Below are 13,681 nucleotides of genomic sequence, written 5' to 3' on the forward strand. Positions count from 1 at the left end.
TGACTTTATTTCTGCCTTGTTGAATGACTTTGGACCTATGGTACATTCACTACAGACGCAATGGGAATATTCAACACTGATTGGCTAACGCGAGAATGCGTCACGCGGGAATTGTCATCCAATCGCGCCGCTTGAGCAAATTTGCGTCTATTCGCGTCTTAACATTGACTTTACATGTAATCACAATGCACCCAAAGATTGTGTAGCATCGCATCTGATGTGAACGCACCATTAAATATTGTCACTGAACTTTTTAATAACTTTTTTTTAAAGATGTGGGGAGTACAATAGTTTCGTAGGTCACTCTGATGCAGCTAAGGATTGATTCTGAACATAAAGAAGCTGCTAAATCAGTCAGGTCTAAGGAAACATCATTAACAATAACAAAGACAATTGTGGCCTATAAAGAGATACCATTCACACAGACCTCTGGTAGAACAACAGACCAAGGAATAAATCTCAACTGACTGAGAATGAATAAATCACATCGCTGCACAGTGCTGGTATTGCAAAATTCCAGCATAAATCTAAACATTGATCTTCCAGGACCACTTCTAGGTGAAGCAGTATCGGATCTGAGAGAAGCACCCTAAGCAGATCCAAGAAAAAGTTCTGCTGCCCTGCAAATCTTCAAAAGTCTTCTCTGGAGGTCTGAGCAGACCCAGCACGCTCCCTCACTTCAGAGTCAACTTTTTATGTCCAGTGCATGGACCAGCAACAGAGGGATTCATCCCAGAGAAGTAACAACCATGTCTGCTTCAAAGGATTTATTTTTTAATAAAAGCACATTATTGTACATTTTACTACAGTATATCATACATAGCATGTGTAATGTGGTTCCATTTGTAGAAACAATGTAATGAATATATATTTTCATTTTTTATTGTTTATTTATTTATTTATTTTAATCAACAGGAACACATTTTTGGGGACTATAATCAAAGGTGGATTAATCCACATTTAGGCTGAGGGATCAAGGGCAAACACGATGCAAAGGCCCAAAACATTCCACAAGGAGATTCATTTAAAAATGATACAAAGTCAAAATGCGGAAATTCTAAATAAAAATGGACTTTTGATAATCTAAAGACGGTATGTACAGAAACCTCATTATCAATTTATTCTGACTGAATATTAGAGGACAGTATTCAAAACCGCCATGTATTTAATTTATACCAACATTTAAACATGTAGCATCCATTTCGTGTTTACTGTACTTCAAGTCCAAATTTATGCCCTGCATTTCCCACTTTCTGCTGATTATTTTAACTGAAAAGGCCAAACAAAAGACAAATGATAAACCATAACTTATATACTACTTGCAAGCGTTGCAAGCCTGAGATATATTCTTCCTTTGTGCCTAGAGCTCCAGTGTATTGTTAAAAACACATCAGAGAGCCACACAGTACCACTGGATGACATGTTTCTTTATTACCATGAACTAACACACTGTGTGTTTCACTTAATCCCTACAGGGCCGACAAGGGCAAACACACTGGCTTAAAAACAAATGCCACACTGCAGCTTCAGGAACAATGCAAAAGTCAACCAGACAAATGGGAATCCAAAATAAATACAACAAAGGAAATGTGCTGCAAATTAAATACCAGAAAGGAAAGTGATAAAGAAACGAGGCAAAGTTTTAAAATAAAGGTTCCCAGAAAACAGAGCAACATCAAAAAGTGTCTAGCTTCATATTGATTTTTGCAATTTAAATGAGAATACCCATGTGCAATTAGTATTTAAGTGGAACTGCTCCAACAAACTGACAGCTGTCTTGTGTGCAAAAAACAGTTGTTAAAACTGTAAATCTGCCACCATACCCCCAGGAAATCATCTCCATCTGCCCGCACCGAGTGTGTGCTGTTAGTATGATGACAGCAATAGGTAGCTATGCAGTGTGTGCAGTTTGTATGATGACAGCAGTAGGTAGCTGTGCAGTGTGTGCAGTTTGTCTGTGATTACATGCTAAGTCCTGAAGACCACCTGCTGACAAGGTGAAGGGCAAACAAGCCCCAAGGTCATCATAAGTACGTTTTAGTAATGTCCAAAGGGTGCAACTACAACTGCTGTGTCAGTCCGTGCCGCTATTGGGCTCAAAATACTTTTCCCAATTGACAGACATTCCTGTAAATTAGCTAACTGCCCTACACTAAAAAAACTGATTCTTGGCCCACATAAATATGAAGCAATATTTTCAGATAAAATATAACTGAAATCTGTCAGATAAAGAGTAATTGTTCAAGCAATTGTACACAACGTGAATATGTTGAATATGAACTGAATGTAAGACAATTACTACAGTTTATCATATTAGATTACGTTATTGAACATGAACGGTTTGCCCTTCACAATGCTGGCTAGTTACTTAATTATTTCACATTAAGTCAACGTAATACAAAAACATCGTACTGAATGTGAGTATTGACATTAAACATATGTAATAAAATTGAATTCAAAATGTACATGTAATTAAAATACTTAAAGTATTCGCTTTCTGCATATTTTTTTGAGTGTACCCACGCTCCATCTGCCTCGGTAACAGCGTCTTGGGCAAGTGAATGCAGCTGTCAAATTCATATTTCGTGGGGTGAAAACGCCAACGGTGACACTCTTAACCCGCGTCAATGCTTTCATCATGCAGGAGTGGGTGTGGTTAAATCTCAATTTGGTTGGAAAAACAAAAGACATGAACCTGTTAGCAACAGTTTGCAGCACAACATCAGCTGCAGCTTAAGGTGGGCTGAATCTTAAGGTGGACCATTCTCAAGTTTTTAGAGAGCAGTCACATTTGCTTCTGCATTGTTTTGGGTGTGGTTTCATGGTGAAGTATATCATCAACTGACACTTCACCACAACTTTAACCAGATGTTTCTTCCGGGGGGAAACAAGTAGTGAATGTGTCAAAGGATTTTTAGTATTGTTAACTTGTTTTTTTATTTAATTGATGAAATTATTGATACATGTAGCCGAGCCTTAAATGTATCACAGTCGCTTATCTTTGTCATTCATTATCATTATTGTAATAACTCATATTAGCTTACTGCAGCACTAACTGTCAGTACACACACTCACACATGGTTTCCATTTTCTATTTTAACATGACATTTTATTGCATTTTTCAGACAGAAGAAAATAGCGAACACTAATGAGAGGAAATACAGATAGGAGCAGATGGTTTCTAATTGCATCTGAAGGCAGCATCAGTCCGCAGCTGAGACTAAATGGGGTGCGTTTTTCCATCCAGCTTCCAACACCTGCAGCCTGGCATGAATTCCTTTGGAAGCCCCAAAGAACCCGCATTCATCCCTGCTATGTCTGTTGTTAATCACACCCTCTGGTATCACTTGTAATTATGATGGAAGTAGAGAAGGATATTGATTAGTAATACAAAGCAATAAAATAAAAGGTGTGTGCGTGTGTGTTTGGGGGGGATAGGTCAACAAGAGATTGTGACGCAGGGTGAAACAGGAAACATCTCTTGCTTTACATTTCAATTTCCTTAATGTTGCACCATTATACGCTAAAGAAAATTCCTATTATGTTCAAAAACTACTTGGCAATGACCCTGATTATGATACTAAATCTACTATCTTAGTACATAACTAAATGAAATCAAACTCAATGTTGCATTTTACATCATGTAGCCATGTCCTGTTTTTCGCCTGAACCTAAACAAAATGTAATTTTATGTTTCTCAATATTAAATAAAATCATGTGTTTGAAACTGCTGCTGTCCGTCAACAGTCACAAATGTCCTTTGGGGAGTCAAAGCAATCAGCCTATGCAGTGGTTTTGCTGGAGGGATTTGTGTGTAGATTAAAACTCAAGTGTATCTCTCAGTCATGCTTGATAAAAATGTGTGTGAGATGCCTCTTGTGTGCTCCTCTTACCGTATGCTTCTGGCAGGATCTAAACCCTTTGTGTTTGATCAAGCGGCTAATAGGTATCTTGAAGAAGAGAATGAGATGGGAGGCAAGGGCCAAAGGCTATGAAGCTAGGGATGCAAAGGCATCAGCCTAAAGGAAAGCCCATCCCGGTCATAAAGGCTGAGAGCAGATACGCTGAGATAGCCTCTGCTGAGCTGCTGAGCAGGTAACTTACATCTGAAATCATTTTACTTACATTGGATTGTCCAGAGCCTGACAAATGTCACTGATGATTTTCAACATATCAACCTATACAGTGACCCTTACCAAGGTAATTAATTTGAAGAGGCTCTATTCTGCTTTCTGTGGTTTTCCCTCTCCTGTAGTGTGTTGTATAGGTTTGAGTGCATGCACACGTCTGCACAGCCCTCCACTTCAAAATACAATTCACTGTAGATTGCTTTATATTGCCATATTTCCATTGTCCTTAGTGTGTTGTTTCTTTTAGCTTTTAAGGTTCTTTGTTTGTTTTAATTTAAATTTGGTGTAAGTACTTGTCTTTAGCATTTTCTTTTTTAATGCTAAATATATATTTTTAAATACTTCTTTTAACATATAGGTATATATAATGAAACTGAATCTGAAATAAAAACTAAGTAAAAAAAGAAAGAAAAAATGCTTCTTTTTATTACCTTTGTGCTGCCTTCAGGCAGATATAAAACATTTTGGGACTTTTATTTAATGTGAAATTCATTTAGCAGGAATACTTTTATTTTGACATAATGTCACAGTGTTAGAAACAGGAAGTAGGGATTTGGAAGTTAGTTGGAGCAAGGTTAGCTAATGTTAACATGCTGTGAAAGGGCTCCTTCTCACGAAACGCGGACTCATTTGCCCCAGCAGAGGCATCACTTGTATGTATTCCTTTCTTAATGTTGTTAAACTTTGTTGTAATTTATAATTTCATAGTTTATGTCGAATTCATGTTGTTAAAAAGCACTTATAAAAGTAAATGGTTTAAAAACGATTTTTTTGAAGATGTTAGCTAAATGTTAGCTACAGGTCAGTTTAGGCACTGCAGTCAACAGTGAATGTCAAGGTCATTAGCTTAGCTTGTCTAGTTGATGTATGTTAACTTTCCAACCAAGTAGAACCTAATTATATTTCTCATTGTTTTATTTTTAGTTTCACTTTCCTGACTTTGTGATTTTGTGAAGAATTTCAATAAAGACTGCATCACGGATAAAGGAAAGTTTAGCTCACTGTCTAGCTGGGTTCCCACACCTTCGTGAGGACAGTACAACCTTTATATTGTTAGATTGTTTATGATCGCACCACCAGCCACCAAATCAAATGTATTGTATGTGTACCTGGCAATAAACTTTATTCTGATTCTAAATGGTCTGCAAAGGCTAAAATCCCAAAGTTCCCTACGCATTGTATGTGATTTGCTTAGGGGGGGGACATTTCCGACAAATCTCTAAGTGATTGACCAATCACAACAGAGCCGGCCAGTTAACCAATCAGAGCAGTCTGGGTGAAAAGAGGCGCTACAGCACAGGCAGCATGAGAAAAATAAAGAGCTGTTTGAACATTAAAGATCTCCTATTCTGCTATATTTCAACAATATATTGTGGGGCAATATCTATACAAAACTTGTCTGTGAAGTGTTTTGAGCTGAGCTGCTGCTGGCCACGCCCCTTTGGAGCGTCATGATCTCTCCTCTGAAGAGAGTTTTCTAACGGAGAAACTCAGATAAATACTGCCGTGATTAAACGCCATTTTATGTTCAAAACTACATCCAGCATTATTTCTGAAACACTTCTCAGTGTTTACCACTAGAACAGAGACATTATATGTATTATATTTACAACAACTCTAAGTCCCTCCTGCAGACATCCTGCTGAACACACAGACACACAGAGGGGCTGCGGAGGGGATTCAGCTCGAGACTCTATATTGGAGACGATAGGTTGGGACGTGTCACATGGGCGGGACGTTGCCAGGAGTTCAATGTAAAGCCAGCCCACATTTCCGATATGACGTCATAACGGCAGCAAATCTGGATCAGCTCGTTTGTACCCCCGTTTTTAGAGATTTGGGTAAGGAGGAAAAGAGAGAGGGTTGTATTTTCTGACACTTTGTGAGTCTCCTTACACACCGGGGACACATATTTATGTATAAAAGACACCAAAAAGTGCATTTTGCATAATAGGGGAACTTTAAAGCATGGAGACTTGTCAAGTAGAGACACTAAATACAAATATGAAGCTGAAAATTAGCAGATTATGTCCTCTTTAAGGTCCTCGACACTTAACATGGAGAAGTAATTGAAGAGCTACTAAATCAAACGTGAAATACTCTTCAGCCTCTAGATTCTTTTTATGATTTCATCTGTCTTTTCTTCACTCATGTGCATCAGTCCACAACAATACTGACTTGAGCTAATTGTGTTTGACGCCGCAAGAAAACAAACAAGTGACCAATCATTGACCAGCCATCGACTTAACTCAGTTTGACCCTCTCTTGTCCGTCTGAAACAGCCTGCAGCGAGGCAAGGCTCTTTTAACTGCCAGTGTTTGTTGTAATCACCAAATTCTTCCAAACCCATCAGAGGGGCTCATGTCAATCAATGCAGGCTGTAGAGCACATGACTGGTCAATAGAATAAAATCGAAAAATGGATATCGAAAAGCCACTGCAATTTACTCAAACTGGAAAGTGGATCTGTCTCCAAATATGTATAGAATATACAGTCAGGTAAACCTCTCCTTATTAACTGATCCTATCATCACTGTGTACTATTCATATACATGCATACGGTTTTGTTTTTTTGGCATTTTCAGGTTGTCAGGTTATCTGAGACTATTCTGGACTCTTCCTAATTTGAATTGTAACTCCTGCACAGTAATTTCCCTGGAGTCAAATATGTTTTATCTTATCTTCTTCTCTCATCTTTATCTATTCACCCCGAGCTACTAACGACTGATGGGTTGTCTCCCTGAGCCATACGTAAAGAGAGTGAAAGGACAATTTAGAGCCCTGCTGGTGACCCATAACCTCATTACAGCCCTGTTAAAGTAAATATATGGTGGCCATAAGGCAACATGGGAAATAGAAAAATAAATAGCAGCTTAACACATGTATAGTTCTCAACAACAAAGATATTTTACTATTTGTTTCAATAATTCATTTGCAAATGCATTTACTTATTATTGTGTGTGGAAATAAATGTTACTTTTTTTGTGTTATTTTTTTATTTTATATGTTTTATCTAGTTGTGTTAGCTGCAGATAATATAGGAAATATTTCCCAATCAAAGAAACTAAATTATTTTATAATTTGGATCAGTCTATTGTTATCCATCTATTTATTTGTATATGTTTAAGCACATTGCTGAAACAGGGAAAAAAACAATTAATTAAACTAAAATATTTATTAACTTATTATTTCATTTATTCTCTTATTTGTAATAACTCAGTTTGGAACGATGTTCACTGTTTCACATTTTACTAATATGTCAAACTTCACCGATATAGACCTGTGTGATTCACCCTTAGAAAATACATCTAATTGTAAAGGTTTTGGTTGTACATTTGTTGTGTTCGTGCAGCTCAGCTCTGCACCAAACGCTCTCTGATGAATGACATGTGTGTCCTTTTCAGCCATGCAGACAGATAGAGTGAGCCGCTCTCTCAGGGTCTGCAGAGCGACACACTCAGCCGGGCCAGAAACACACACGCTGCTTCCTGACCTTTGTAATCCTTTCATTATTTAGGACTCGATCCAACTCTGTGACAAGAATAAATCTGTTTGCTTGATTAAGATACAATGCAACATTTGGAAACTTGCCAAATGGATAATCCAAAAGGTAAAGCACATTCTGAACTGTAACAACAGAACTACCTGGCAGCAGGAATTGACAGTTTAGTGCTTAAAAAGCAGTTGAATTCAACCATCATTTTCTGAACATCAGCTAATATTTGTAAAGACCAGAGAATCAATCAGAGAGCTTATTCACCAACGAAAGAAATATGCACAGACACACTTTGGTCCCATACGGACCACATTTCACAGTCAGTATTGAAAGTGGATGAGCAGCATCTGGAAAGGAAGATTGTACCTGATGGCTCTGAAATAAAAGTCTGTGGTACGAAACTTCCACTACATATTTAGGATTTTTTTTTTATCTTCTCCAATGGAAGCAGTCCAGAGAGCAATTTAACTGTGGAAGTGGGGGTAGCAGCATCATTAAAATTGTAAAACAAGAGTAATGCCAAGGTTCAATTGAGTTCTGTAGGGACTGAAATGAGTCAGCAATTTACAACGTCCTGTTCCCTCATTTTGAAGTTTTTTTCACAAGTTTTTTCATGTAATCATCTCTTCTGTACCACCTGACATCACCTTCAAACAAGCCTTTGTGCTGCGTTCATCAATAAGATAATCACATTTTCAACTAATTTACTCAAGGCAAATTAGTTGAAATCAAGGGCAAGCTGTACGCCAAATCATTTTCAGCCAACGAACAACAAGCATGAGGTAAAACAGCATTACACGGCACCAGCGAGCCAGTGGAAACTCAGCAAAACATCCTCACACTTCCAGCACTTTGTCATTTCTTATCAACAACACAAGCGTTCATCACCACGCATGGCTTTCCCACAGCTCACGGATGCAACACTTACCAACGTTGATGACATTGGCGGACAGGAAGTGGCTGCAGGGAAGGCTGGCAGTGCTCACATAAGAATCTCTATCCGTGGTGACGGTAGTCCTGGACCTCAGAGAGAGGTTGGGCGAGTCGGTATCCATGGCCATTCGGGCTGCCACAGACTCCATTACTGCTGATGGATAACACACACGTCCTCAGAGGTGTTGTTGCTGCCCTGACACCACCAAGATTCTGTCTGTCAGTGCCTCTAAAATATTAAGAGTAACCAAAAATGGAGTTCAAGGAATATTGTAGCTCACTGGTCAATACATTCCATAAAATCCTCGGAATCCGTAGCAAATGTAGTCTGAGAGATTACTCTAGATTAAGTCCAGTTGTATTGGAAAATGTTTGACCAGGTCAGTTTAGATTGATCTAAAACGGGAGGAATCCTAAAATCCAATCCAAAATGTTGTCGTGGTTGAAGTGTCCTTTACATTCCACTAGAAAACACTCTGGCAAGGGCAGTTTGTGATGAATGGTGTCACTCGAGAAAATTGATTAGTCCTCCGGTTCTGAACATAATCACAGACTGCTTCACCTACAGCAGAGAGACAAAGACAGATATTAAACGTTTTGCCATTTCTGTTCAGAAAATCACATTATGTAGAGTTTTGGTTTAACCCTTTAATGTATTTGACAAGGTTGAGAGCATAGCAGGATGGACCCAAAACTAAAAATACCTTTAATTCCAGGTAAACAGGGCAAAACACACATAACAAGTGAGTGTATATCAAAGAAGGTAGCAATTATATTTTCCCTTTTTATATACAGACTTCAATATAACCCCAGATTTCTTTCTTTTTTTTATCGAAATGTTTGGCTTTTATTTTCTTTAGTTTGCTTTGGTTTACTTCCTGTATAATCATTACTGTTTAAATATACATCACGCTTTCTTTTGAGATCTTCTTTTGTCCTCCTCGTTGGGACACTTTTGCCTATGCTTGACTACAGATCCAAAGGATGGGGAAAGTCCAGAAACCATTGCCTACATCAGCATCACTTTCATGGCCCAAACTGCCTCTGTTATTGGTAAGAATGTGTATTCTGGATGTGTTTGGACCTCAAGAAAAAACTGATGTTATGGGATGGTTGAGGGGATGTGTTGGTTCTTATTTCCTGTGCCTTGATCACATCCATCATGTCTACGATGGCGGTTTGTTTGAAAGACACTATGTGGACGCGGGATATTCACACATTCACACAGAACAAGGATCTGACAACTACTAACAAAAAGCTGAACTTAAATTCATGTAAGACTAGAGACAAGGCAAGGCAAGACACGGCTTGGGAGGAAAAACACAAAGGCACCAGGTGAAAAGAATCAGACAATAAAACTGGAGGGAAAACACTGAAACAGGAAGTAAAAACAGACATAACTCAGGGGGTGAACACTTTTCAAAATAAAACAGAAAAACACAGACAGATCATGACATTGTTGTATCAGTGACCTTAGGTTGTACTAACCCATTTGATCTTTGTGTGTTTGTCCTAGAGTCAACAACTTATTTTGGGATATTTTTGTGAAGAAAGCATTTTCAACTCACTTCACTCTTAGCCATTCAATGTTAGGTTCTTTGCAGGAGGAACTGTGGAAATCAAAATGCAGTGTATCCTGTGCTGTTGTTTTTTTGAGGAAAATGATCAGGTTTTCTTGCAGCGCCACCAATACAAAAATATATATTTTTACTTTATAATGATCACATCTCATAAAATAAAATTCCTTTCGGCTGCTGTAATGTTCTCATTGGTAGAACATTTTAAATATGAAATTGCTTTTAATACAGTGGTTCAGTGATGACATATTTTTGTACGCAGACTGCAAAGATAGCATGGCAAGTGCTCGCTCAGCAAAAAGCAAGGGGATTCCCCCGTTTGATTTCAGTAAATAATCTCAACATGTTGACACCAGTTGAAGAGTATTTGCAATCTCCAGCAGTAAATGGCTGCGTCAGGCTATAAACAAACTACATAACGGTCGCATGGCTGTACATCGGCACCACTGAGCTAAAGATGGACGCGTGTCGGCGTGATTACGTTTTGTAGGTCTATGTGTAAGCGAACGCAGTATTTTTGACACATAGAAGTTTTGGACACTCAAAACTCTTCAGCTTGTGTTAACCACAAATCTTGTTAAAGGCATTTAACCACACGTTAAAAAAAACAAATAATACGAGGGGAAACTCATATTCGGTTGTTGGAACTCGTTCCTGCATGCACCACTCTCTGGGGATTGTATTTAACAATTATTAGCGATGAAAATATGAATTATAGAAAACTATATTCCTACCACATGGACTCAGCTCCTAGTGGCCAATATAGAGACTGCAGTTTAAAGCAGCAAAACATTGAGTTATCTGAGCTGCAGTGGCTCTGTGACCCAATGATTCAGTGTGCAAATCATCACTGACCCCAACACAGGAGTAAATAATGGTAACATAAGCTCCACAGGCCTCCCCTACACACACATACACACACACACACACACACACACACACACACACACACACACACACACACACCTGCATTTTTCACATAAGGAGTTTCCCTTGATGTCCTACACAACAAACCAATGTTGTATACATATGTTGCGTAATAGACTGTATGTAATCAATGAGGCTCACATGACCATCACATGACAGGTGGAGAAATTGTAGTCAATAACAGCTGCATATAGATACTAAATATAGCTCAAAATATCGAGCTATATTAGTGTACAAATAGCATCGTGGTTTGTTATGTGCAGATATTAGGGGTCACTTAGGGTCACTGCAGGCCCCCTTAGGGCTCCCTCCAACTTCACTTGACCTCAGATACCACTGATGTTATTTCATCCATATATCGAAGCCCACATCACACATATTAAATAATTTATAGAGCTGTGGGAAAATGACACCTGAAGGCAGAAGCTAACAGAGAAAGAGAAGATGGGAGGGAAAGAATAAAACAGAAACTTAAGGGATTTTAAATGTTGAAATAAAACATTCTATGAATCTCCAAAGCCTTTCAAGACATGCGTTCGCAGTAGACAAAACTTCAGTCTACGCACACTGGAACATGACAGCTGCCGGCATGTTCCACCACACCTCAGAATCACCTCACCTCTCTAAACTTCCTTTGTTTGCCCACCTTACCTCCTTCCGCTATCACTCATGGACTCCCACCCACATACAGATTGTATAAACCCTGAAAAGTATTTACCTCTCAGCTTGAAAGGCTCCTTCAAATCAGCTTTCAAAGTCGAATGCTTTAATGTTGTGTATGTGATCCACCGCCCTGAGAAGGACTGAACAATGTGCTGTGTGTGGTGGGGGAGTGAGTCATGTTTAGCTAGATGTGGTGGGCTGGCTGCAGGACGTGTTGGGATCTGTTGGGAAGGCTTGGCGGTCAGATTGGCTGAGCTGCAGGTCAGGGCATGTTCCCATCAAACCCACATAGACACACTCCACCTGGGCTCAGGAAGAGGTGTGTGTTTGACTATAGTTGGTATGTGACGCGTTAATTCCAAAGCAAGCTTTCTGTCGGAAGTGTCTCGCCCATTCATTCAAAACACCATAAGGGGAGTGAGTCAAATATGACACAGAGCTGCTTTAATTCACAGCTTAAAAGGCTCAGGGTATGTTTAGTCTTCCAATGATTATATAAAATATAGTTGGGATACTCTTTAAAGAGGCCCTATTATGCTTTTGGGGTTTCCCTTTCCTATAGTGTGTTCTATAGGTTGTTGTGTATGTAAATAGCCGGCAAAGACAAAAATCCCTGTGTTCCCTCCAGATTTTCTTTCAACTTGAGGTAGACCATTGGTATTGTCCTTGTAACAAGCCAATTGCAAGAATTCCTCCTGGAAATGAAAGTCAACTTTTGTGCGGGATTAAAAAAGTGGCAATTCTGCTTTTCTAAAACATTTTACATATTGGTTACATAAATTATATTGTGATGGTCAGCGGGGGCAGATGGCAGAGAGAATAAGTACGCTGGAGGAGAGGGGTGCCATTATAGTTGTTCATACTATGATTAACAAGGAGTAAAAACTCTCTTCTCTGTGTTTTAGTTTTCATCTATTTGCATCCATTTGTTTGTCACTTTGATTCTACTTCCCATAGCTTTACTGCGTTGGTTTCTGTGGCTTTTACATTGAAAAGAACTTCTGAAAAAGCCGCTGTGCACCTCCTGCTGAGCAGCAAACAGCAAGACACAGGCAGAGAGGAGCTGGTAAACAAAGCAAAGAATCTAGCAGCTAAAAAACAATATATTTTTTGTAGATTAAAGCTAAGGAGGTCACAAACATGAATGATAATATTGCTCTGTGTCTATTTCATGTGTAAGTATAGCCAAAAGAACTTAACATGTGATGACATGGCAATGTTGAAGTAACTCTAGTTGCTACAATGAGCATATTCATTCACTTTGACATGCATGCACACACAATTCTGCCTCCCACAAGAGTATGAAAAGCAATGTATGATTTGGGCCATGAATTTGTTTAGAAGTTATGCAGCTTTTGTCACAGTCCAGTCTCACTTCCACACATTTTTCCAATTGGCATGAGCACCTTTACACCAACACACCTGACCTCCATGCCGAAAACTGTGGTCTTTAAAGGATAGGCAAGATCTGCCAACGGACAAAAGCCAAGCACTTTTTTTATACATATATCTTAAGTGTAAATATTAGCCACCACGAGCAACTGTTCATACAATGTCCTGTGTCCAATAGAGTAATTGAGATAACGTCAGGCTTGGGGGGAACAGGATTACATGTGAGAGGATTACGTTAACAGGTTACCAAATAAAGGTAACTATCATTTCCTACAGTTAAATGCAAAATGAGGTCATCCGATTACTGTTAAATACATTTTTTTTAAATCACTTAATACACTTAAGTAAAAAGCATCTCATTGATATTTCTAATATGTTGTATTTATTAGCATTGCATTTGATATTGAGGTCATCCAAAAGTAACAGAAAGTAATCAGGATACATTTATTTTTGATTGTGTTATTTAGATTAGGATAATGATAACACTTTTTTACAGGTAACTAGTTAATGACTCCCTACCCTGCTAACTAGTTTGTATTTGTAAGAAGTGTTATTTTTCACTTT

At 38.6% G+C, this 13,681-nt stretch overlaps 1 protein-coding gene across 2 annotated transcripts in view; it reads right to left on the bottom strand.

Moving 5' to 3' along the window:
- Positions 1 to 13,681, bottom strand: part of plch2a (phospholipase C, eta 2a) — a 212,049-nt gene that overhangs the window by 184,102 nt on the left and 14,266 nt on the right. The window contains exons 1-2 of one of the 2 annotated variants that reach the window (XM_063891104.1): positions 11,781 to 11,890; positions 8,554 to 9,120 (exon numbers count right to left, since the gene is read on the bottom strand). In XM_063891104.1, the coding sequence (XP_063747174.1) occupies positions 8,554 to 8,707 (154 nt within the window). In that variant the 5' untranslated portion in view covers positions 8,708 to 9,120; positions 11,781 to 11,890. Of the gene's footprint in view, positions 1 to 8,553; positions 9,121 to 11,780; positions 11,891 to 13,681 lie in introns of those variants that run through there. The other variant, XM_063891096.1, reaches the window with a different exon arrangement.

The sequence above is a fragment of the Eleginops maclovinus genome, chromosome 1, assembly GCF_036324505.1.
Source record: "Eleginops maclovinus isolate JMC-PN-2008 ecotype Puerto Natales chromosome 1, JC_Emac_rtc_rv5, whole genome shotgun sequence".
NCBI lineage: Eukaryota > Metazoa > Chordata > Actinopteri > Perciformes > Eleginopidae > Eleginops > Eleginops maclovinus.